This window comes from Poecile atricapillus, chromosome 8, assembly GCF_030490865.1.
Source record: "Poecile atricapillus isolate bPoeAtr1 chromosome 8, bPoeAtr1.hap1, whole genome shotgun sequence".
Taxonomy (NCBI): domain Eukaryota; kingdom Metazoa; phylum Chordata; class Aves; order Passeriformes; family Paridae; genus Poecile; species Poecile atricapillus.
Window position 1 is genome coordinate 19,178,057 of NC_081256.1, and position 26,453 is coordinate 19,204,509.

The window sequence follows — 26,453 nt, forward strand, 5'->3', positions numbered from 1 at the left end:
TGGAGAGACATACAAATCATAATTATCTGAATTTAATTATACCCTATAAAAATACCATGTCTGGTCCCCAGACCATCAGCTACTTTTCCAAAAGTGTAAAGTATGATCTGAAATCATATGTATTCAGATACACATCTCCAGGGGAGCAGCTGCCTGAAGAGAACATACAAATTATAACATTAACAACAGGTTCAGCTGCTAATACTTGTCAATTTTATAAACTTTAGGCCTAGAAGCTTGGTAAACAAATTTGTGAGCTCTCCCTCTTCTTGGGAACACCAATTTTGCCTTTTGCATACACCGGGGGGGGGGGGAATGAGGATCAGTTTGAAGTCCTCTTGTAAAAGGGAACTCAGAACAACAATTAGAAGTATCAGAACTGATCTTGTCAGTTACAAAGAAAGCAACAAGCGATAGTTACCTTTTTTGTATTATTTAGGTTTTTTAAAACAAATAAGTCTGTTTATTCAAAACAAATTTTACAAAACAACTGTCTTTCTGTGGTACAGAGCAAAGTTTAAGAATAAATATTGAATACTTTGTATAAAAATTAGTAATATCAAAGGGAAACTGATGCAAACCAAACAAACAGGTAAAAAAAAAATAGCATTAAATATGCTGTGCAACAATGTCAAACTCTTAATGAGGAGTGACCATTCAGGCTGATAAGAGTTTTATTTGTAGAAGTAAAACCTATCAGCCCTGCATTGGAGCACTGAGACTATTGTTAAAAAAAGATTCCTGATGGAAGTGTACAAATCTTAATTTGTGTTTAGAACCAGAAAATATGAAATTTTCTATGTATCTTCTATTTTTTGAAAGGAGTGCCTTCATGCTTTCCTTTTTATTCAACAAGCAACTTCTTTTCACTGCAGCAAAAGAAAAGGCATACTACAAACATCAACGCCCTTTTAAGATTAAGAAACAATCCAAACAAAGCTCAAACCAACTGTAAAACAAAGTTTTTCAATGGTCAAAAGTGACTTTCAGTTAATGGCAACTACATTTAAGCAGCATTTTAGATGTTAGCTGGTTAAAGCTACTTAAAAATTACTTTTGTATGTCTGAGTGAAAACAAATCCCAACATGTAGATATGCTGGAAGACTGTGGTCTTACTAGTACATTTTGGTTGCACACTGCATATGAAGACCCTCTTTCCCTTCAGTGAACAGGGTGGCTTTTCTAGCAGTGCAGTTTTGCTGTGCAGCTTTGTTGATTTAAATGGCTCACAACAAGTCAGAAATCCAATGAAGTAGCTTTCCTTCAATATAGAATAATACTTTCTCTATATGTGCATTTATTTTCTCTGTATGCAACAGGTTATATAGATCTACATCCCCAGTACTATTATCCGTTTGTTTAGGCAAGAAAAGGAACAGGATTTGTTCCTTTTGAAGTATAGCTGTTATACTTGTCAGTCATTCTGACACTGATAAATGATTTATTTGTGGGCTCTTTATATGCCCAACATTTGGGACCAGTTAGGAATCTTACTACCTTCCTTCTTCAAAACCAATTATAGAAAGTTACATGTTTGACTTAGTCCCAGTAGCTGCCTACCCTCCATCTGAACAGCTTAGAGAACAGTCAGCAGGCTCACTCCTGGATTCTGTCTGCACTGACAGATGCCATCACCCATTCAAACCAGAAAACCTGCAGCACAGCTCCAAGAGCAGTAGCAGTTAGTTAAACCAAGTTTACTACTCACACCTTCAAACTAGCAATTCCTCTACAGCTGCCACAGGTTTGGCAATTTGCAGCTAAGATATCTGTCCTGAGAGTCTGTGGAAGCAGCATGACTGAGCTGTGCAAGGACTGCAGGAAGCCTACAATTCTGGTTCTCTGCAGTATCTTTTTGGGACCACAGTACAACTCATAAGGGCTGCAGTTTGCACATCACTTAGCTCTGTTTTGGTTTACAAAGCAGTCATTTTGTTCCTTCGCAAGTGATATTAACATTGAGATATGTTCAAGGTACGGGGGGTTTGTGGACACAAATAACCCTGAAATTTTAAAGACAATTTTGACTTCAGGAGAAATATTTTAGTTATTATGATTTGTGTACTGAGTTTGTGTGAATCACCATCTCCCTATCCCTTCAACGCGAAGTCAAAGTTTGTACAGAAAGTATCTTCCCTCTCTGTTAGTTCAAGCATGAAATTTTGCTTTTTTAAGTCTTAAAGTCTTTAATTAGCTCTAAGTAACCTTCATGGGGACTTTTGCTTGCTTTTCACCTCTAGAATATTGGAAAACAGAAGCATTATTGGAATAAAATTAACTCAACTTATTTTCCTGTTAAAGACTGGACTTTTTAAATATGCTGATTCAGTTTTCGGAAGACAGAGAAATATTAGCCCAACCAGTCACATTAGTAGTATTTGGTTTTTTTATAGCTTCAGGTTCTAAAGGGGGTTCCTTTGTTACTTAAAATCATCAAGTCAGAGGGCATCCAAACACTCTTTCCCTATTTCAAAGATTTAGGGAGCTTTGAGAAAACAATTGTAGCAGGTCTCCACTTCTAGAACTCACTATTTGTCAGCTCCAGGTGCAGGTCAGTGCAGGTCCAAACTGACTTTGTATGAAGCATTGAGAAATGGTGAATATTTGTAGAGTTTACACTACCTTAAACTACTGTGATAGTCTCATTCATCAAGTCAGAAGTTCCACTTTCCTCATGCTTTGAAAGGTCTACTCCATTCTGATATAACAGATTTTTTTGCCACATGCCTTAGTTCACATATCTTTTAAAAAAACAATCAAGACTTACTGACAAGTTCAAAGAAACAGATATTTGCAATAAGCATTTCAAAGTCTAGAAGTCAAGTCCATTATAGTTCACTAATAATCCAGACTTGCATCCCTTGAAGAGTGTAAAAAAACAGGCTATTATGTAAAAAGTTGAAGTACAACAGGAGAGCTATTCCACTAAGTCTCTGAACAGAATCTGGGACCCTAGGACCATCTTCTTTCTCTCCCTCTGCCCACCCCAAGTATTCACGTGTAAATTTTACCTCTTTCCATGTTTACATATATTTTGGATAAACACCTAAAATGTTGCTTTGTCATGGCTCAGTGGATCTTCAGTGCAGATATTCAAGTATTAAGAAAATGCAGCTGAACAAGGATATGTGTCCACATAGTACAGTTTACAGAGAAGCACAATATTGACTAGTCTGCAGTACATTCTACCCCAAATTCCTGAAGAAATCTTTTTAACTTTGGGATCTGTAGCCTGCTGCCAGAGCTGGCGAAGATCATCTACGTGTCCATGAGATGTCATCATCTTGTTATAAATGCAGGGATGATATGGAGCCTTTCCTTCCCCAGAAAAAAATACATGATATTGTGGTACAATTCCCATTTTATTGGCACAGAGACCCATGAAAACATCATCTATATAAAGACTTGTGTTCAGAGTCAATGAAGCCTCATAGACTTTAGCTGCTACATCATTTGATATTACATATGCAGCTCCTGCTGTGTAGTCAGGGTAAGAGGGCCACTGGTACATTTCATATGGAACATAGTATTTGCTAGTCTTGTCTCTTACGGGAGGGGATCCACGATGGACACGACCAATCCAGAGATCTTGAGCACCCATTTGTGTGAGACTTTGGAGGTAAGCAATGAGATTTGGCATATGGATAAATATGTCATCATCTGCAGACATTATGAACCTGGCATGAGGACAGTAGGCATTCACCCAGCTAAACTGCAAAAGCAATTTAAGAGTAAGATTGTGAAAAGTATCCAAGAAGTCTTGCTGAATCAAATCCTGGTATTTCTGGTCTTCGAGCTCAAGTTCTCTTTGTCGCTGTGTTTTCTGCAGATGGCCTGTTGGTCGTCCTAAAGCAAAGAGGGTTTTAATGTTGGCATTAAGTTGAGAACGAACGTACTTCTCATTACCCCAAGTTTGTCTAATTGCATCCCTTCGATGGCGGTTTTCAGGAGAAGTCTTCACAAACAATAGGAGAAGGACATCCTGCTGCTGACATTTCTCTCTGTGGTTGATCAAGTACTGATAACTTGATATTCTGTTCAGGTTATCCCTGCTGACAGACAGGCTGTCATTCACAAAATGGTAGCTATTTATGAGGTATCTGTAGGAATAGGACTTCATATGGCTCACAATGTGATTATCAAACGGTACCCAAAAAATCATGAGACACAGTATGAAGCAAGTGGCACATATCTGCAAAAAATGGCATTTTCTGACTCTTCTGGGACTAACAAACATTCTGATGCAGTTTTTATAATCCTTTTGCTTGTTCAGGATCAGTGTTTTTACAGTGCCTGTGTTTTAGTTTAAGAGCACAGTGTCACCCTTTGAGATAAGTGTCCCTTGTAAGGCATGATGTCTTTCATTCAGTATCCTTCTGAAGACAGCTTTGTTCACAGACTTCACAAGTCATCTTTCTAAAAAACCGTTTCTCTTTGATTGAAAGAACACTGGCAGTTTTGAAAGATGAAACTTGCAGATGATTATTTTTCCTTTGGGGCATCTTGAAGCAAACACTACACTTCTACTCAGAACTTCTAGTGTTTCTTTCCTTCATGAAGATGAACACCTGCCAGTTCTGAAGGGGAAGAGGAGAAAAGTTTAAGTGAGCTGTTATTAACACCTTTGGTTTTAGATTTGGTCATGGAAACGAGCTGACTTCTCAGTCATTGCCCATCACCACCCACATACACACATCCCTCCCACACCTCAAAATAAAAGAACCGACTGGCAGGAAGTCAGAGGCGGTCAGTGGCCCGGAGCAAGCTTGTGGAGGCCAGTGAGAGAGGAGACTGACACAGAAACCTCTTTCTTAGAAACCCCCACTGCCGTTAGCCGGCAGATGACCATCTTTTAAAATTCCTCTACGCCCGGAGAGGGCACCCTACAAACGGCCGGGTTTACAAATTGCTTTTTGGGTCGGCAATCCGGTAAACCCGGAGCCAGGCGGAGCCCTGCGACTGCTCCCGGGGCAGCGAGTGCCAGGCCAGCGCTCGGGGTCCCCTCCCGGCAGCGCTCGGGGTCCCGCCCGGCAGCGCTCCGTGCTCCGCCCCGCCGCCCCCTTGCCCTCCCTGGTCCTTCCCCCGCAGCCGTGGCGGTGCCGCGATGGGCTGGCCCCGCACGGGGCTCTCGGCACGGCCCCGCTGCTCCGCCCGTCCCCTCCGGCCTGAGGGCAGCGGCCGTTGGGCCCAACGGCGGCGGGCGCGAGGCGCCGCGAGCCCGTGAGGGCCGTTCCGCCCGCCCCGCGGCCGGGGGTGCCGCCGCTGCCACCGAGCTACGCGGGACACACGGACGGACACACGGACACACGGACTGACTGCTCTCCCGGTACCTACCCCTGCCACGGGTACACCGCGCGGCCACGCTTACAGCGCTACTGCCTCCGATACCCGCCGCGGTTTAAGTGAAGAATCCAAAGCACAAAAAGCCACCCAAGTCCAGCATTCTTGCCCTGAACTTTAAAATTTGGTTCTTGTAGCCAGAGTCGTCTCTGCTATATAATGAACAAGAACACCCTGAAGTAGCAACTCCGTATTCATCCCATAAAAAGCCAAAAATAGCCATCAAACAAAAAACGTAGGACTAGCACCATAAAGGAATGACGTCCCACAAACTAAGCACTTGTTGCACAGAACCAACCCCGAAACAAGAGAACAGAAGATTTCACTTTCAAGTCAGAAGTTATGTGCAACACAAATATTTTGAGACTGTTTTAGCCATCTGAAGTCTTGCAACTAGATTAGCATTATGAGAACACAACAGAGTATACAGTGGTAAGAAAACCTGAGGCAATTTTGTGGTGCTCCAGGAAGGCGACCAGCTGCTCAAAATGGAAACCATGCATTGGTGTATCTGAGGATTGCAGATTGTAATGCATAAGAGAAAAGCTGTATGGGCAGTTTGATGAATAAAAGTCAGCGCTTTTTATAGTATCAGTTTAAACCCTTTTTATTTTGGAAACATGAAGTTAAACAATGCACCTCAGAGTTATAAACTCAGCAACTTTACAATAGAACACTATTGTGAAGCTCACTCTTGTTTCAGATGAAGCACAGGGATGCAGACAAGCAGGAGTGTTAGAGAAATCCCAAAGCATTTGGTTGTTCCTTTTGAAGGAATGGGTCTAAAGATACCAGGCAGTCAGGTTGTTCACTGCCATCATGATAAACTTAAAGCAGAAGACTGAAAGCAAACGGAGCACAAGGCAATCTATTTAATCACCTGAAGCAAAGTTTACCTTGGTAAACAGGGATATTCATCACCAAATACAACTTATTTAGATTACAATTGGATAAGAAGTTTGGGAAACAGTCTGCAGTTGCCAATGCCATCTGGCAAAAGGAGACAACAATCAACAGCACAGATTAAAAGGACACGGTCACTGTGAGCTAGCAGTGAAACTAACCTACATGACCTTTATTCCCCACTAGGGAAAAATAAGTCTCCAGAAAAAAAGCAAAACCAACAACAACACTCAAGCCAAACCCACACACCCACCAAAGAAATCCACCACAAAACACATCATGGAAACAGCTTTAAATATGGAGTAGCTAGCAGGGGACAAGAGGCATGCATAGACTCAGTTTTCTGCTCCCTAGCACCCTTTCCTGAAGTCAGGGATCTTGGAAAGAGAACTTAAGCTTTTCCAATGAGAAAAAAAACAAAAAACAAAAACCAAAACCAACAAAAACAAAACCAAAACAAAACAAAACAAAAAACCAACCAAACAAACAAACTAAAAAAACAACCCCCACCCCAAGCCATAAAATTAACTGGCTAAGGGCTGGAACAGTCTGGTCTGTCATTTCCTTGTTCTAGTTCAGTGGAATTACTTGAACCATTAGTAGACAAAAGTTGTTCAGAATCCCCCTCAGAAAAATACCTCTCAGGCAAAACTTTAAAATGTGACTATAGATGAGCAATACTAATGAAATTTAAGGAGGTCTATACCCACTTGCCCTTCTCCCTCCAAAAAAGCATGGAGATACTCAGTGAAGGTAAAAATGCACAAGTGGAGCCTCTTTGATTATCAGAAATTTTTATAGCCCGTTTAAAAGACTGAGCCTTTGGGCTTAGTCATGTTCTACTTCCCTTAACAGGAAAACAGGTTGAGACACCACAGGACCTATTTATTGCTATTTAAATTTCATCATTCCAGGAAAAAAAAACAGTGCAACTCACCAATGTGTTCTTAGCAAGAGGAAACACCATGGAACAGAGATAAAACCGTGCTTGACAGTCATTTTTCTGACCATAATTAAGGTGTTTTTCCTCTTGTGCGTTTTCTTACTTGTAGCTTGAAAGCTGTTAGATCTGTTCTAAGATTGAATAACCAAGCATCCATATACAGTTCCTGTTACTGCCTTTCTTTCTGGCAGATTTAAGATTAGAACTGCCTGTGGTATTTCCCCAAGCTGCAAGTACTGCAGGCTTTTGCCATCCTTAGCAATCCTGTCTTTGCTAAAGGAGTTTGTTTTTTAACCTTTCAATACTTCCACAAGCATGACTCATTGTAGCAACTGTTCACTGTTCTGTGTTTTGCATTTGGAATATATTCTAGGGTGAAAGAGGCGCTGGCATAGTGTGACTTGCAAACTTGATAGTTTGTAGAGTGACCACTATGGAAAAGCAAATCCTTAGGGATCCTTTAACTTTTGAAAAAAGTCAGTATGAAGTTTATTTCAGGATAGCAATAGAACAGTTTTGGAAAGTCAACTAAGGAGACACAGACAGGACACATCCTAAAGAAAAATAAAGAGAGACACCAGAGGCACAGACCCTCACAGGAAGAACCATGGAGAGACAACATTTACACAAAAGACATCAACACAGAGATTTTTTCCAACTAACACTTGGATAAACCTGATAAAAACCTAAACCCAAGAGGTCAACTGAGACTGCCCAGAGAAAACATCTCAAAACTCCCAGCTACAGATTTTGTCAAGTGGTACTACACACAAGCTGGGCTTCAATACACCACATCTCAGCACAACATGTATTTTAGGACAAGGATCATAATGTATAGTTATTTTTCACTCTTCCCACCTACAACAGAAGAGTTCAGATCACAAGTGGCTTTTCCAGGCAATGCGAGATATACCAAGAAACACAATTTTAAATAGAACCTTTTTTTTTTGCAATCAACTTGTAGCAACTGGCACTTTCACATCAGCAGCTCTTGGTTAGAGTTCAGACCTACCAGAAAGATTGAAGACCTCAAACATTACCTTACTCCAAACAAAAGTAATCTGAAGAGCTGCTGCTTTCTATGTCCATGTTTTGTCCTTGACTGTTGGGGACGGACTCACAGTCACTCTGCCCTCTCATCCTTACCACACCAACCTTCCACAGCTTGCAACAGGCCTGGAGTTTATATAGTTGCTCAACAATCCAAATTCAGCTCCTCCAATTCTCTTGTCCCCAAAAAGCAGCCTGCTGAATCCCTGAAGGAAGTATCAGAAAGTGGCTAATAGAGGTCAAGCTGTGCCTAACCTAAGTGCACAATAGGACTCAAGGGTTTTCTTATGTAGAATCAGTTTTAACAGACATTGTTTCTAAAGCTTTCAGTCTTTTCAATTCTAAGGCTACTGCCAGGCTCTGGTACTACAGAAATTGTGAAGCTCTAGGACAGGCTTTTGTTTTAAGGTCAGGATAGTTCTGTCACGTGAGCTACTCCATATCAGCTTGTTTGACACCTGAGCAGGTGCCCAGGTTAGAAGGCACATTGTAGACAAGCTCCCTCCTGTTTCAGGACTCTATCCTGCTTGCTCCATCCTGACATCAGATGTCACAGGGTGACATGAGATGTCCTCTAAGCCGCAACACCACTTCTACAGCACTAAAGGAATGTGCCCAGCCACAGAGGTGACAGAGGCAGATATGCTGCAGTTAAAGCTGCATGGGCCAAGATTATCACTGTCTGGCTTTAAATTCAGAGAGATGTGTCAAGTCTAGTGTAAGAATGGGGTAATCCTGGAAGGAGTGAGTTGGATTTTCTTGAAGCTTTCAAAATTTGTTTAGAAAGGGGCTATGGTGTCCACAGAACACATCTTGATATATTTGAAAGTTTTATTTGTTAAGTGGAATTCAAAACTTTTTTTTGCTGTGTTTGAAGCAATTTAAACAGTTATAATTTCTGTGAAATTGAACTCTTCCAACTCTAGTATTGATTTATTTACTGTTTACACCCAAAGTCCAAAGGAAATCTAGTCAAGCTCACACATCAAATAAGCCATCAAAACACAAGTTTATCAAGATTTTTCATTATGATTGACTAATTGAATATTAAAAAAGTATGTGTCTAAGTTAATGGGAGCAAAGCCTGAATGGAGTTTTCTGCTTACAGTTTTAGCTACAAGATTAAGTAATCCAGGTTCCTCTGATGATTTTTCTGTTGCTGACATGTCTTCACAAGTCATGTTATCTGTCATCTCTTCCCTGGCCTATGTCCTCCTTCTTCACTTCTCAATATTTGAAACACTTCTTATATATTAAGCGCTTGTTTTGAAACTAATCTTCAGGTTCTTTTTGTATGTGAGCTGTGTCACAAAAAGGAGAACAGCTCTTGGCACTTCAAGGACTTCCTGCCATAGTGACAGAAGGTCACTTTAGGGAAAAAGATGCAGTAAGTTGCTTAGCTAAGGCTGCCTTCCTACATAGTTTGCAAGCACCAAGATTATAAGAAGTCACAAACAGCCTGCAAAGAAAAAAAAATCAAAAATGTCAGAAATTCCCCTGTTACACCTTGTTCTGTCCAAACTGTTGAGACATGAAAGCCAATTCAGAAAAGTATTCTGTAGGAAAACATGGTCACAATGGCAATGGAATTAACAAAAAGAAATAGTCCATTGCTCCAAGGATCTATGAAAAGTTTAGAATCAGGTCACAGATGTTGCATTAATAAGGAACATAATGCAGAAATGACTGACAGTAGCTTTGGAAATTTTGTTTCAAGAACATATAATCCATCTTCTGCAACCTCCAGTGCAGGCTTCACCTGCAAGATCTTGAGTTGGCCTGCAGCTCCTACTCAGAGTGTAGCTTCCTGGGACAGTACACCAGCATTCTTACATGCTTCTTTTTTCATACGTTGAGGACTTCTGAGGTTGAACAGACACCTGATTTTCCATGAAGGTGAACATCCAACACTTTCCGAAACATGAACTCCTTAAATGATCCTGAAATTGCTCAGTCAAGAGGAATCCCCTTATTAAAAATATGGGCATTGAAGCACACAGCTTTGTCCAGGAAAGTTCTGTATCAGAATAACTACACCACCACCTAGAAAAATGAGCCATTTGAAGCTGTGCCCAATTGCTGATTCTCACTGGTGGCTAAAACTTGCAAATGCTGAGCAATGTTGGCAGAGAAATTAAAAGTATGGCAAAGCGTTAGATGGCAATTGAGTAAAGCAATTCAATTCCTTCAGGGCTGGAAGCAGAAACAGGTTGTAAATGCTTAGCACTGCCAGGAAGCAGCGAATTGCCAAGAGAGATTTAGTTTCTACAGAGGTTTTACACTTACTGTAACTATTGGGTGGAAAGAAAGAGAATGATTTCTTCAGTTTTCCCTAAAATGAGCTGAAAGCTTCCCAGCTGCTACAAGCCACTGTAAATGGAGATATCTGCCAGAAAGGACAGATTTGCCTTCTGAAATTGCTTTCATCAAGATCAATTGCCCAAAACAGTCACTATGGACATGACAGGAGAGGAGCAGGACCACATCTTTCAAGCATCAGTCTACATTAGCCTGCAGTTCTCAGTTGTTTTAACCTCCTACATCCATTGCAGACTCTTCCCCATACAAGCTGGAAGGAACAAGGGTATTTTCTAGAATGAGTTTCCAAAATATGAGTCATTTAGTTCAAGGGATTTTGCATAAAATGCACAAGCACCAGCATGTTTTTGCTTTGCATGCAGCAGATTGGGTGAAAAGAGCCTGTTCTTTGCACTGACAGTAAGGATAATATTCTGAAGTTTCTGTCTGTCAGTGACATGATTGAGGCCACATGTTCTCATATTCTTAGAGGAGGGACTAAGTTAAGCTCTTAACTTCCACAAAGACGAGTCAGAACTCTGAGACACAGCTACAAAGGCTGTAATGGCACCTATTGTACAACCCAGCACATCTGTTTTGGCAGCAATGAGCTCTAATGATGCACTGAGGAGCAGTCTGCATTTATGTAAGTTCACTTTCACAGTGCCAGCATTTAAAGACATATGAGACTGGCACACATTCCTCTCTATTCCTATGTACCAAGGCAAAAAGAGGGAGCAAAGGGGCAGAGCACATTAACTGCAGTTGTTAATGTTACCCCATTACTATAGCCTCTGAAAAGTCACCTCCCTCTCCATTTTACAGTAGATCATTTCTGTTTGTATTTGGAGTCTTATCTGGAGGCTTCTGTGCAAGTGGTGTAATGAATTTTCTAGTGATTATGATATCACTTACTCCCAGGATGTTATAAACACAGCTTTCCTCAAAAGTTGGCAAGGACCACAAGAGACTTTACAAAGGGCTAGCCACTACTTTCTATCCCAAATTAGTGTATTCATCTCTTTACAAAAGTGGATTGCAGACTATCTCACAAGAAGGACATCCCATTAAACATGGCACACTTTGAGCTGAACATTGAAGAAAACTCTTTTCCCCCATGCTAGAGAAATCAATTGTGAAATATCAAGCAGTTATGGGTCCAGTACAAAACTCAACACTGGAAGACAACAAATTGAAAATTCCCTAGTTAGGCATTGATACTGAATGTCCCTGTTTCATAGCATGTTCCAGTTGAAGAGCTACAACATCAGGGCCCCAGCTAATCAATATTTATACATATATATATATAACTGTTTTAAATAAGCCCATTCAAGTATTTATTTGCAGCTAGATCTAGAGATATTATTTCCTGCCTATTTTCCCCACAAACCCAAGGTGATTTCTGTTCCAGTCTGCAGGCCATACCTGATGATCAAACTGAACAACTATCTGAAGCAGACTTTTTCCATGCTAGCCGCCAAACTAAAAGAGGAAGTCAAGTTCAGACTGACACAACTAACTGTGAGACTAGTTCAAGCTGCCTTTCTATGGGGACTCTCAGAAACTTTTCTTTTACCCAGTAAGAATACTAAAAAAAAAAAAAATGCAGTGAGTTAGAAAGTGTGTGAAAGGCTTGTTTAAACAGAAGGCTAACACCATTGTACCATGGCCATTTTCAGGTTTTCACATTTTCATTCCAGAGTAAATATTCTCTCATCTGCTTCTCAGTCTATCATTTTTCTTCAGACAATACTGTAGCCTATGACCCTAATTCAGTATCAAACTTCAGGTGGATATCCCATGCTGCAGCAAGAGCTTGGATGTTGTATGGGTCACTACCATGTAGGCACTGAAGCAGGAAGACAGACAAATGAGAATTTGTAAGTTCAGTTTTAGGTTAGGATGCAGGGTGTTTTTGTGCCAAATGATTGTGTTTTTCTCTTTCAGTTAGACCAGTGATAATAAAACATACTGAAATTAAAAATGTCAAATATACTGGTTAATTTAAAGGGTAAAGGGAGCTGGTGGGTTTTCTAAGTGCTCTGTTAGATTACCTCTCCCTGTTCTGCACTGAAGTTAGTACAGACCAGAGGTGAACTCTTGAGTCCACACAGCAGAGTATCATCCCATCAAGACTTCCCAATCATCTCAGCTGCATAAATCTGTCCTCCTCTCTTAAGCATGGCTCATTCACCTCAGCCAAGTCTCATGCTGATTTACCATGCAGACACCATTTATTGTCAGTCTATAGACAACTGAGCATGACAGAAGTCCTGCATCACCCTTTTCTGCATCAAATCCTTTCCCCTGATAGTTTCTTTTCCCAAACCTACAAGTAGAACTGTGGAAGACAAATCTGCAGGGTTTTTGTAACCTGCAAACCACATTCACAAAAGTTTGAGGAAGCTGGGTTGCAGAACACTAGTGCTCGTTCCCATCCTAACATCCCATCAGTCAGAACTGACCTCACTTTTACTAAAAACTGTTCCATCAACCAGGAACATAGCCTAGTTTTCTGTTCTGTTGTCAGCTTTCCCCACCACACACGCACACCCAGCAAGCACAAGGGCCAATGCTACACTGAATCTGCCTGCACAAAGCTGTACCTCGAGCAAAGCACATGCTTATACACAAAGTTCTAGTAATTTAAACTATAGGATCAGCCTAGAAAAGAAGTTGTTCTGTGGAGAAAAACAATACTTCTGTCACCATCTAAGGAAGCACATGCATATAATATAATATACAAAAAATTAGCTTTCTGATTAATGATAATGAGGAAAAGAACCTCTAAGATGATCCCTAATGGCGCATCCCCTGCCACGAATGCAGTGGAGCTGCCACTACCACAATATTGCCCAAGCCACTCCATCTTTCTGTACACTCACAGACCTACATGCACTTAAGAGACAGTCATTGCCCACTGTTCCTTGGCCCTGAACAGTCTGCCCTTGTTCATCCTCATCCCCTCCCATTCACAGCTGTGCACAGCTACCACCAGCTCTTAAGCTGAAAGAGAGAACTGCTGTATTCTGCTGGGGCTGAGGGAAGAGGAAAGTTATTAATGACCCTGTCTGCTTCTTGCATAATCCCATCTAGTGGGTTGTTTTCTTTCATTAATAGGAAATGCATCTCTTTGAATCAAGCAAGCAGCCTGTCTGATCATGCATTCGCTTCTTGTTTAGCATTTCTAGTGCAGTTATTTTCTTAAGAAATTTATTACCATTTGGGGTAGCTCAGCAGTAATTTAAGAAAACTGTGCAGATGCTGTGTAAATGTGAAGTTTATATATACTCTACACACACACATTTCCTATAAAAGCATGAAGTATCAGTCATTCAAGATATGCTAGTGGAAGTTAAAGAACTTATATTTTTAACTACTTTAAAATTAAAGTTACACAAACAGTACCTAAATTCAACTAAAGAGTCACCCTAACTTGAGGCAAATCATTATCTAGAAATAGCAACACATCAGACTGACCATTTCTCCTAACTTCCAGCCTTCAATTCTGAAAGCATTCACAGTCTTCACAGACCTAAGAAAAGCCAAAAATAGCTGTAGCATTGAAACTGAAGAAACATTATGTTAAGAGGCACAGGAGATAGTTTGAGTAACCAAACTTTTAAACAAACAAGCACTATACAAACCTGTAAGGTTCATGTTCTCCAATTTCTCTTTGTATAAAAGATCCCACTTCTGGGGGAGGGGCTGTCAGTTAGAGGAGAAGGTTATAGAAGACATAAAAGTTTTGGTGTTAAAACTGTACTCGACAAGCTGGCCACCAAAAAGGACCAGAGAGGATAATGTTTCACCACTGATTTAGCACTTCTATGAGATCTGGATTCATCTATCCAGCTATCCTTTTCCATTAGTTCAGTAGAGAAATGTTTAATTTCAATTATTTAGTATGATTACATAAGTTTCAAGGTTCTCATTACACCTTTTTAACTTTTCGAGACAAATATTTCACATCACAGGCTGATAGTTCTTTGCAAATTTAAAAACAGATTCAGTACTGAAGACTTCTGCATGCATATTGGGGGTCTCTATGATGCCTCAAGCCAGCCAGAAAGACGTAACCATTTCAGATTTTAGGATAATGTGGATCGAGAACCATCTCAGCATATACAAAGGAGCTGCAGATCGGACGGGATAATAGCGGTGCAAGGCTTTGTTTAAGCCTGTCTGCAAACGGGGTGGGATGAATTCCATTAATCCTCTCCTACTTCTGTGGGAGCTAAGGAGAAGTTTGGCTTTTATACAGCGTCTTCTGCAATGCAACAAGGGCAGGGATTGAACAGGACATACTTGCCTGCTTTTAGTTATTAAATACGGGGAGCAGGATGATCACGGGCTCAGGACAGAAAAGCAAATCAAAGCAGCCCTCCTCCCCACCCCGTGCACTTCCGAGGAGCACAGAGCTGCTGGCACGGAGGAACAGCATCCTGCAGTTCCTGCTCACCGTGGCTCAAGTGCTCTCTGCACTCTCCGAGAGCTGCTACCAAGCAGCCACAACAAGTCACAAAAAAGAGGGCTAAGCAAAGCGTTCCTCGTCAAGATACAAATCAGATAAGAAAAGTCAAACAAAGGAACTGCAAAACTGCTACTGATGAGTAGCAGTTTAAAGAACAAGAAAAACAGTTTTCTGCCCTAAGACAAAGACTCCTGTCTGACGAGCCTCCTCAGGTCTTTGTCGAGCCTCCTCAGGTCTTTGTCGAAGTGAGACTGGAAGAAACAAATGATGCAGGGTACAATACGAGAAGAAATGTAAGCATCTTAGCGGGCCAACAGCATGCTCAATTTGAAGAAACTCTTCTTAGCTCTAAATGCAAGGGACCAATTAAATCCCTTCCTTTCCTGTCATGTCCCAAAGCACCTCCAACAATATGCTCTGTGTTGACAAAAGTTCTTTATCCCCAAGTTCCTGCCTCACCTGAGTTGGTGAGGTTGAGCTGCTGCACCTGAAAGGTGATCATGTACCTTCAGAGCATGGCAGCATTCCTGGGAGTTCTGAGCGACCACTTTTTATTCAAGTTTTAAACTACATTCAGAAATCTGGAGTTGGTACCACAGTCAACCCTGACCTCATGAAACTGCTTTGCAGGAAGCCAAGGCAGGAAATCCTACAGCCTGTGGTCTTTGCAGTGTGTACATGTGTGTCCCGCTTTAACAGTCCTGCCAACTAAGTTGCTTTTGCGTACAACAACATTCCCTTTTTCTGAGGGTATCTGCAGGTTGTTTAAGCAGCCTTGGGATCTATTATATCTTCTGAGTTATGTGGGCATGTAGCAGCCACAGCATCTCCAAGCCACAATTCTGAGTTGAAGATCAGACTATGCAGACAGCCAAGCAAGAACTAAACTTCAGGATTGCTACAGGTTCATTCTAAAATGTTGCAATTCCCAAATCAAGGTGTGTCATCATCCTACTTCCATGCATTGTGGTGGTTTTCCCACTGATGATAAAATTTAAGTCAAGTGTCATCTTTCAAAGATCCTTCTACAGAATTCTCCCCATTGCTGACAGGGGCAAATGTCCTACCTGGAAAACTTATGAAAGGAGGGAAATGCTGCTATCCAGGACTGTTATTTCAATTTTGAAAACTCAGGAATGCACAGATCTCAATTCAGGATCTGGACCACAATCTCCCAAATGTTGCTAAGAATCCAAATACACGTCTCCTTTATCAGTGAAAAATCCTGCTTTTACTTCTGGCCAACCTGACAGAGGTGGGCTATACTGCTTTCCACAGGAATTTAGTTTAGTTATTACTGAGGTCTGCTGAATAATGAGATAGCCTCACTTGAGATGTGCATATCCTAGGGAACTAAGGAAGGTATCTGACTAAACTCAGTAAGTGCCATGTGGAAGGAAGAGCCGGTAGTGCAATGCTAATCCATCACATTCTGGCTCCCTCCACCTCTTCTGCCAGTCCCAAGGCCCAGCCAGACCCACTGCAGTAACAGCAGTGTTTGCCAACAGCAAAACCCCCTCAGTACTTCTGTATTTCCAGTAACCAACATCTTCAAGTTAGAGGATTACCTAGACAATTGCTCAGGCACAGAAGGATAACCATGGCAGAGGCAATGCTCAGTACATCTTGGATGCTGTAACACTGTAGGTGCAGAGTGACACGAAACACATCAGCATTTCCAACGATAAGCCATGACTGGCAGGGTTTTCCACATGCTTCTCCCTAATCTGTAGGTGAATTACCATTCCTAGTATCAGGACTCACTACTCCAGTTTGGCCAGATGTCAGAGAGACTGTCCCAACTACTGCTCCGGGCAGCAGGAGCAACCAGTTTGTTTCTCAATAATTTGGGATCTCAGAGAAAGTAGAAAGTGATACAGTTTTGTTTCAACCAGTGGAAAACAGCCACTAAGCAGGTACTATTATATTTCTAAGCAGAAAAACAAACAAACTCCAAACCCCTTATCTGCAGAAAAAGCCCACATTTTTACTGTGATATCCCTGTATATGATAGATGGTGGACTTCCATGAAACTAGTTCTGGGCAAAACAACTTCCATAATACCAGAGCAACACCCAGCTCTATGTGATAGTCCAGGGTTCTGGAACACTGCTAGAATATTCCATGGCTGTTATCAACAGTGATTTACTGTGTCCTGCCCTGTTCAACAAAACAAAACAAAACAAAGAAGAAGGAAAAAATAAGAAAAAAACCCTTCGACTGCAGCTATTTTCCCTTTTAAAAAATAATCTGTTCCTTTTCTAGTCCCATCCTTTTCCCTTTCCTTGCTAGAAGAAATGCAAGAATCGGGGAGAAGTGAGACAAGACAGCATCATACAAACCAGATTTCAACAGCTGCACTGGTAGTTTCAACATTGCTGCTAAGAGATCCTCAGGCATGCGCCTGGGTAGTCCCGAGTTGAGGATGCTGCAGCACGTATCGAGTTCTCCACTGCCTTGCCCCGGGCCAAGATAGTTACAGTGGTTCTTATCACTGTCTTGGGCTCCATGTAGTTGCTTACACCGGCGTAACGCCAGTCTCCCATCTCCGGATAGTCCCAAGATTTTGCGCAGAAGCAGTTAGCGAAGCTACTGTCCCCAAAACACCTCAGGTGTTTGCTGTGCTCCCCGCAGCGCGGATCAGGCGCTGCCATTCTCCCTTTCCCGGGGCCCCGCCGCCCCCAGCCCGGCCGAACCCGCGGCTCTGCCCCGCGCCCGCCTCCCGGCACGGCAACAAGGGCATCCCCAGCTCTCCCGAAACCTCTGAAACCCAGGAGAGTCGAAAATACCGGGAAAGTCGCGGGCTGGAGGACAGCCCGCCACCCCCACGGGGTTTTCTCCGATGGCTATTGCCGCCTCCGCGACCCGAAATCAGCGCAAATCGATGGTGATCCTCCCAGCCACCGCGCCTTCCCCCATCGCCATCCTCCGGGGCACCCGCGGAGCCCGGGAGCGGCCGGGGAGGGGCGGCAGGCAGGGAACAGCTTCCAGCCATGCGGCTGCGGACGCCCCTTCGGGGGAACAAAGGCGGGAGCCGGCGCGCCCGTCCCCGCACACCCCGCGGCCAGCCCCCACCTTGGGAGCTCCGCAGCCCAGCCAAGACCACAGACCAAAAGAATAAAAAAAAATATTTTTTTTTCTTTTAAGCTTTGCTTAGCTCAAACGCCATTTATGAAAGCGCTGGCTCTCCTTTTGCCTAATGCGATTTCTCCTGCCGATCTTTCCTACGGGATGCCCAAAAGCTGCTCGGGGTGGCGGCAGCTCCGTGCCCACAGCGCCCGGCAGTGCCGCCCCCGGGCGCGCTCAGCAGGCGGGCGGCAGCCACGGAGCTCCCGGGGGCGCGTCCCCGTGTTGCAACGCAGGGCTGCGCGGAGAAACTTACAGCCGGATCTGCGAGTTTCTTGTGTGGGAACAGTGGAGGAAGAAAAAAAAATCCCACACTTTTCCTGTAGAAAAAAAGTTTGGAGGAATAGGAAGCCGGGAGCGTCTGCTGGAACAAGGGGCGGGAGGGAACGGCGCGCCTTTGAATGGGTTGTTTCACCGCAATGCTCGAGTGGTCGCGAATTTTCCCTCCAAGGCTCAGGGCATGAGAAAGACCCTTAAAGGGCCACAGAAAAGCCTGATAATTTTCTGGCCTTTTTTTTTTTTTTTTTCTTAAATATAATCGACTGCCAGACAATCAGAGGTTTGGGGGGAATCTGCTAGAAGGTTACGCAGAACAGACATAAAATCTACCCTGAAGTTTGGGTCTCGTTTATCTCAGGAATTTGAAATCCCAAACCCTACAAGACCCTTCCTTAGGACGGGAGAGGGGCAAGCGCGTACGGCGTTAATGGATGCGGTCTGCGCCGAAACCTTGGAAACAAAGCAGTTGGAAAACTCGTTTGTCCAAAGCAGAGAACCGCAATTCCTGAAACGCGGAGAAGTAAGCCACCCTCCTCCCCTGAAGAGACTAGCTCTTAAAATCCCTGAAGCCAGGCAGAGAAGAGGAAAAAATAGCATTTAGAAAACCAGAATATTTTCGCTAATTTTAATTACCCGGCGACTCGCTTTAGCCATCAGAGGAACGAACAACCCGGCTGCTCTTAGCTCAGAAAGTACGGGGGGCAGCGGGACGACACCCAGCAGGGATTCCCGCACCTCACCTACCAAGCTGGCCGGAGAGCTGCTTTCTCCTCCGCTGGCTTGCTGGGGGAGCAGGGACAGGCCGGGCCACCGCGCTCCCCGGCAGCAGATGGGCTCCGGCGGCCCGGGAGCCACCGGCTCCGCCCCCTGCGCTCGCTCCCCGCGCCCGGCCCGGGCTCGCTCCTCGGCTCGGGTGTCCCGCTGCTGCAAACACCCTGCCCGCCCGCGGCGCTGCTCCCCAGGGTCACACTGCAGCGCGCACAGGGGAAACTGCCTTGCGCTGACGCTCAGAGTGCCAAAAGTGATGCGCTAGATCTTCAAAAGTACTTCTATCTTAAAAATTTCTTAAGGGACGCCATAAAAGTTTAGCTAATTGCTCTTCTAAGTCTCCGAGGTGGCAAATGACATCTTACTGCTGGGTAGTTAGTTTGTAGGTCACAGTGAAACTTGTTTATCTCACTTTGCTGTTCGGAATCTTCAGAGGAGTGAAAAAGACCATGTTTAGAGTTTAGAGTTTCTTTTTCTCTTCTACCTTCCCCACAAGTCTTGGTGGCTTCTTTACACCAGCCTGAGGGGAATGCCTGATTCACTGAAGATCAATAGTAAGTCAGTCTCCATGGGCAGTAGGACTAAGACAGAAGTATTTAAAAAGAAATCCAAAGAAAGTGTATGAACGTGCCTTCTTTGAATACGCTTTTGCCAAACTTTCGTAAAGAGAAAAACTGGGCTAAAAATGGCTTTCTAATTCAGTTGAAAATCCACCACAATGCTGCGCCTTGTGTGATTTTTTAGAATCACAGAATCATAGGTTTTTCACTGACTATAAATATCAAACACAAACCCATTGTGTATCTCCAGTTCTTTCACATGACTGTGATTGATCTGAATCATTCCTGACTTCATCATTGACTTCACAGAAATTTAACTATTGCATATCATGACAATTAGGGTCTGTTTGTCACTTTGCAACCGTAAATCAGACAATGTCTTTGTGAGGCAAGGAATTGTTTTCTTTTCACACACAAGAGAGAAAATAAAGATAGGAACACTGTTGTCGAGGTCATGCAGCAAAAGTAGAGCAAGGGTGAAACCTGAGCAGCTGATGATCCTATGGAAGGATGTGTTGTTTTGCAATACAGGTTTTGCTTGGGAAGCTTCAAGGCCTAAGGAGTTTTTCACTTGATCCCTCCTTTCTCCTGTTGTGTGTCTTAGTATGACTAAACAGCCTTCCCAGATTTCTCTTTGTCTGTTTGAATCTTCAGTAAGATGAAATATAATTCTGTGCAATCTTCAGTTCACTTCAGAAGGAAAAGTGTGTAGGTCATTGTGGAAATTTGACATGTTATCTGAGCAGTGTTTGAATAACAATAGAAATAACCTTATAAATAAAGCATCATTCATTTTTCTTAGCAAAATGATAATTGTTGATTCCTTCCTAGTTCACAAGTGTCGTGGGTTTTTTTCCAGACATTATTCTTCTTTCTTAATTTTAAATGTCATTTCTGCATGATCTGTGTCTGGATAATGCAGCTACCAGAAAATACAGCTTCAATGAGTCACATTTTCAAAATCAGGAGAAAACATTAAAATTTAAGGTGTGTTTATGTGGAAACATCATTCAGACATAATTACAAGATTTGAAGAACTGGGTCAGTAGAAAACAAACTCAGAAGTATTTCAATTATTGAACAAAAATGGCTGTTTCTAATCAGCACTGCAAAGAAACTAAGTCAGTTTTACACTTGTATCCACTTTTTTCCTGAAAAGTGATGTCTGCTTAAAGGATTGACAACCTTTTCTTTGTCTTCACTATTTTCCCATTCTCACTGATCTGCATTTTCTCCAATTGATGTCACTGAAGTAATCACACTTCATCCTGCTTCTGACCTGAAATTACAGTAGGAAAGTTTCTATCTGTATCTCTTCATAGATTTTATTTTTTGATAAACAAAATGTAAAATGGATTTCCCTTCCCTTCCCTTCCCTTCCCTTCCCTTCCCTTCCCTTCCCTTCCCTTCCCTTCCCTTCCCTTCCCTTCCCTTCCCTTCCCTTCCCTTCCCTTCCCTTCCCTTCCCTTCCCTTCCCTTCCCTTCCCTTCCCTTCCCTTCCCTTCCCTTCCCTTCCCTTCCCTTCCCTTCCCTTCCCTTCCCTTCCCTTCCCTTCCCTTCCCTTCCCTTCCCTTCCCTTCCCTTCCCTTCCCTTCCCTTCCCTTCCCTTCCCTTCCCTTCCCTTCCCTTCCCTTCCCTTCCCTTCCCTTCCCTTCCCTTCCCTTCCCTTCCCTTCCCTTCCCTTCCCTTCCCTTCCCTTCCCTTCCCATTTTTCCTTCCCTTTTTTCCTTTCCCCTTTCCTTTCCCCTTCCCTTTTTTTCCCTTTCTCTTCCCTTTTTTTTTTCTCCTCTCCACTTTCCCTTCCCTGTAAGTATAACAGAGCTGGGCATTTTGGACAAAATTTTAAGCAAGGCAACCCTTTCTAGTTCGTTTCCACAAATGGCTGTAGGCAGCCTGTTCTTATAGCAAACTGGCCAAATCCATGGGAGTCCTATCTCCTGCTTTCCTTAGTATCTTACATGCATTGACTACTTTGCTGGGATATTATTCAATTTATGTTCAAATGTTATTGTGAAGAATTTATTTGGTAGGGTGTTCTGTGGTATGATTTTATGGTTGGAAATCTGATTCATAGATCTATTCTGAAAATGGTTTCGCAACCAGTCTAATTTAGAGCCACTGCTGCACCTTTTGCTCTCTCTGCCCACACCCACCTCATGCAGTCCCTTCATAGCCCTTTTACAGGGCTGGCAATTGAGCAGCTGCTATGACTTTTTATTTTCTTTTTGTGAGGTTGGGTTTGAGTTGGGTCAATTCCTCTTGCTCACCAGTTTGCCTGAGTGTGCATGCTGGTGTACACTCACTGTCAAATGCGAAGAAGGGTGCAGGATGGAGTGACTGGGAACATGCAAAGATGCATAGTTGTTCCTTTATAGTTATGTAGTGGATAAGCTGATCAAGAAACTCCATCCAAAAAGCTGATATTGGCAATCCCCATCAGATAGGAAACTGAATTTCTTGTAAATTTGGAATATTTTTCTGGTTGATTTGCTTTGGATCTGATAAACCCAGCATTTTTCTAGTCCACCTCACAACAGGGGCTGGGACACTGCTGAGCAGTGTTAGTGGTTCATTTTGAAAACAAGGAAGTATGACATCTGTTCCAGGTCTTTCTGACCACAGTTTCACTCTCTACATGAGATGAGCCCCCAGACCTTGCATGTGGTTTTGGTGTTCTCAGTGAGTAGTCAATATGGCCTTGACAGAGATCTCTTACAGGCACACCGATGTGTATCTTGAAGTGATAGGTGTTAGGTGATAGGCAGGAGTTAGTGTTATTTGTGTTTCATTCTCATTCAGGTCTATTACAGCAGAATAATAAGCTGAAAATTGCAAGGCATTGGTGGTTTTATACTCAGGCAAGGCATGTCACATAAGCAGCATAATCCCTGCTTTCTGAATTAAATTCTCAGTAACCTCTCCTACGTTTATATTCAGATAAAATTAACTTCATGAATGACCAGTTCCAGGGTTTGGAGTCAGAGGTATCATTTTTTATGACTTTAATGAAAGAGCAACAAGTTTAAGGGCTGGCCTTAGCTATCATGTATGCGTGGAGCATTTCTGTACACATGCAAAACAGTCTCCAAGCATGTACACAGTCCAGACTCACTGCTTGTCCTCTGAACATGCACATAAGATTTGCTTTACATACTGAGGAAACCTGTGGAGCATCTGGGATCACTTCTGCACACCTGCAGCCAGTTGTCACTTTGCATATTCACATCCTGGAGTGTGCAGCCTGTGTTCCTGAAGGTGTTTTTGCCCTAAAATTACAGCTTCCAAATGTAGATTTGGATGTTATTTAAATCAAACAATCCTTTAGATTCAGTGTATCTTGTTATCTGGGTTAGTTTCATTGATCTAGCAAGGACTGGGGACCTCCACAAATCAGTCTGTGCATCACTCTGAACATGAGAATAAGTGTATCACTCAATCATCAGGTTTTATGGTTAGAGCAGGAGCACTTATGCCCTGGGTAAAGAATTAGAAGCTATTTTCAGAATGAGAATATTGTGCCAGAGCCCTATTCTAAATCAGCAATAGCAAAGTTGTGCTGACATTAGGTCTGGGAATTGCTAAATTTAGGTGTGGACTGGTGTCAAAAATACTAGTAGCTCAGGGTGTGCTACTAAAAACTTCGGCGTCCAAGTACTTCTTGTAATCATCAGAGCTGTGTATGGCAGGAAAGAATGAAGTTTCCTGATTTCATTAACTATTGGCCAAAGATACAGAGCTTCTACAGGAGGCAGAAATAAATACTAGAATCATAGAATGATGGGCTGGAATGGACCCAAAAATCTTGTAGTTCAACTCCCCTACCATGGCCAGGGAACCTTTCACTAGAACAGGTTGTTTAGAGCTGCATCCAACCTGGCCTTGAACACTTTCAGAGATGAGAAATCCTCAACTTCTCTGGGCAGCCTGTTCCAGTGCCTCACCACCTACACAGTGAAGAATTTCTCCCTGATATCTAATCTAAATCTGCCTTCAGCTAGTTTAAAACCATTGCCCCTTGTGCTGTCACTACAGGCTTTGGTAAATGTCTCTCTCTTATAAGCCCCCTATATATTTTGAAAGCCCATAAAAAGGTCTTCCCAAAGCCTTTTCTTTTCCAGTCTGGTCAATGATTTTCCCCCTTTACATGGCATAAGTAAGATCCATTGCAAAGGTTTCCATTCAGTGTGTAAATGGAATATATAATAAATTTCATAAAATAGTGTAATATAAGACTTCTGTTACAATTGAAAGAAGGTGATTTTGATGAGTGCTCCTGTAGGAGCCCAACAGTATGTCTAATTTCCAGGCTTATGAAAACTTTCAGCTAGTAGAGGGGAAGAACTTGGAGTCTACATTTTAAAATACAAACCATGTTCTTGACTTTATTAATAGGCACAGGGAAATGTTTTCTTTCACGAGACTTAATGAAAGTTCAGTCAGCAAGAGAAATTTCAAGAAGCCACAAGCCATTTCTTGTTTGCCATCATCTCTTTCAACTTTTACAAAATCTTTGTTTTCAGAGAAGTTTCCCTGTTGGGCAGATTGGCTCCAGCAGCTACAAGTCTAATTAGAGCCTAAAGGGTTGGGAAGATCTTTGAAGTGAAGTGTATGCTGCCATGTAGGGAGATCTGGCTGCTGATAGAAATCTCTGTAGAATAGCAAGGGGAGATGTATTCCTACTAGAGTTCCAAATATTTCTGGGAACTGGGAAAATTATTATGAACAGGAGAAAAAAAAAATTCTTATTGTTACAATGCAGTAGTTGACTGAGTGTTCTGGAGGCTTCCTGAAGTCCTTGAAGTCCTTGGGTTCTTGCTCCCAAAGAGTCTGGGAGGTAGAGAAAAGCTGAAAAAAACACTCAGTATGTTTTCTTACAAAATTTGCACTTAATCGAATATCAAAAAGCATTAAGCAGTCACTTCTGCTATTATCTCTCATACCTGCTTGCTATTGGATACTAAGGTTATTTTAATGCTCTTCAGAAATTCCAGGAATTCCTCAACTTGTTTTCTGTGCAGTTGTTCTGCTGCCTGTTGGCTCTGGGCAGGCTCCTGGAATGCAGCTGGCCACATGCACATCCTGGATGGTTGGTTTAGGCTCATGGGCTGATTAGGATCAGAGGTACCTTCTGTCTTTTCCTGTGTCACAGAAATGTGTGTGTTCCAGTTGAGAAGCACTGAAAATTTCTGCAAGCACATTGTCAATGGGCAGCAATCCCCCTCCTCTTCCTCTGTCTATCCAGGACAGGACTACAGGTCTGCTCCCCCTCAGCCCTGATCCAACTCAGGGTTTACAGAGCACATGCAAAGAAAGGCAGCTCTGTGTTGGCTTAGGACTGCGTACATCTTCTCTGAAGAAGCACATGTGGACTTGAAGTTTTATATGTTTGTTTCTCCTAACTGTAGCTTGTTCACCTCTCCATAAAAACCTGACTTTGCTCTGACGTGGCAGGTTGACAGTCTTTGGCCTTTATGTATTTGCGTGAAAGACACTCGAAATCCCAGGTAACACAGGCACAAGCCAAGGAGCAGAGGAAATTAGCCCTGGTATCAGTGCCAAACTGATGGATGGGGAAGGAGAAAGAGAAGGAGAGGCAGTGGTGTGATTTTATACCACCTCAGTTCAGGTGTTGCTGCTTTTTCTGTAAAGGGCAGAGCAATGACAATCTCCAGGCTGGGAAACCACTCAAACAAACCAGAAACTATCACACCTCTCAGAGCGTAAAAATCTCCAGACAGCTGCCAAAGCCTTCCCTTTTCACATTCACACCAGTTTCAATGGAATCTGTTTTTAAACTCTGTAGTTAAAAACATGCAGCTCCTGTGTGTCAATTATCTCACGAAGGAGTGCTGAGCACTTCACATTGTTATTTACAGCAGCACAAAGAGCACGTCATGTTGCCTAATCAGATGTCAGTGACTTGCACCCACACTGAGCTGATCTAAATAATTGCACGGTTTGCAGGACAGCAGCAGGCAGGACAGAGCAGATGGGAGATCACTCAGTCCCGTGTAGTGAGTGATTTAATGGAGCTGTGATTTATCAATTGCACCGTGCAGTAAATCACTGCTGACTTGACTTCCTGCATTTAACAAGCTGCTCATTAACTGGGAATAGAATAACTAGGTTTGGAAGATTTATGATGTAATCATGTTTAGAATTCTGTATTCACTTCTGAAAATTCATGTGGATTTTTTCATCCAGCAGGAACATTCTTTCTTTGTATGAGTTTAGAAAGGAATTCTAAGAATTTTACGTACATGACTTGTCTGTCCAGCATCTCCTCTGTAGACTCTGCAAAGTTCCTGTCCATATGCAGATTATTCAATACACTTGTTGGTCTTTCTCTGTGGCCTCTAGTTGGATGACACTGATGCTTTATTTGCATTTCTAGCTATTACAAACCTGTCTTCAAATACTGTTGCCTGGTTAATAGCCATGTTGGACAAAGTAGCATGGACAGTCTTGCCTTTATGATACCTGACCTGCCTTAGAGCTAAACAATGTGACCCTGAGCGTGCTCTTCTTGGTAAAAGTGCCTAAATTCTATTTGTCTGTACTGGCTCCCTCAGTAGTTTATCAGGCCAGACTTCCTGTGTGGGCAGAGGACACCAAGAGCTCCAACCTCTGTAAGAGCCGTGCCCGGTGCAGTGCTCTTTCCTCTGCCAGGCAGCATTGCAGCTGCACCCAGCCCCAGCTCTAACTACAAAC

General features: G+C 42.7%; 2 protein-coding genes across 6 annotated transcripts in view; one reads left to right on the forward strand and one right to left on the reverse strand.

Annotated features, from left to right (window-relative positions):
• Window positions 1-26,453, forward strand: part of MCF2L2 (MCF.2 cell line derived transforming sequence-like 2) — a 119,561-nt gene that overhangs the window by 41,492 nt on the left and 51,616 nt on the right. The window lies entirely within an intron of this gene.
• On the reverse strand, window positions 53-19,293 carry B3GNT5 (UDP-GlcNAc:betaGal beta-1,3-N-acetylglucosaminyltransferase 5). Of its 4 annotated transcripts, none has more exons than XM_058844222.1 (2): window positions 19,159-19,293; window positions 53-4,578 (listed from the first exon to the last, which is right to left on the reverse strand). In XM_058844222.1, exon 2 carries the CDS (start codon window positions 4,236-4,238, stop codon window positions 3,102-3,104), a length of 1,137 nt encoding a protein of 378 aa, XP_058700205.1. In that variant the 5' UTR covers window positions 4,239-4,578; window positions 19,159-19,293; the 3' UTR covers window positions 53-3,101. The 4 variants fall into 4 exon arrangements, with proteins under 4 accessions (XP_058700205.1, XP_058700206.1, XP_058700207.1 ...); XM_058844223.1 differs by having other exon boundaries at window positions 19,155-19,293; XM_058844224.1 differs by having other exon boundaries at window positions 19,048-19,170.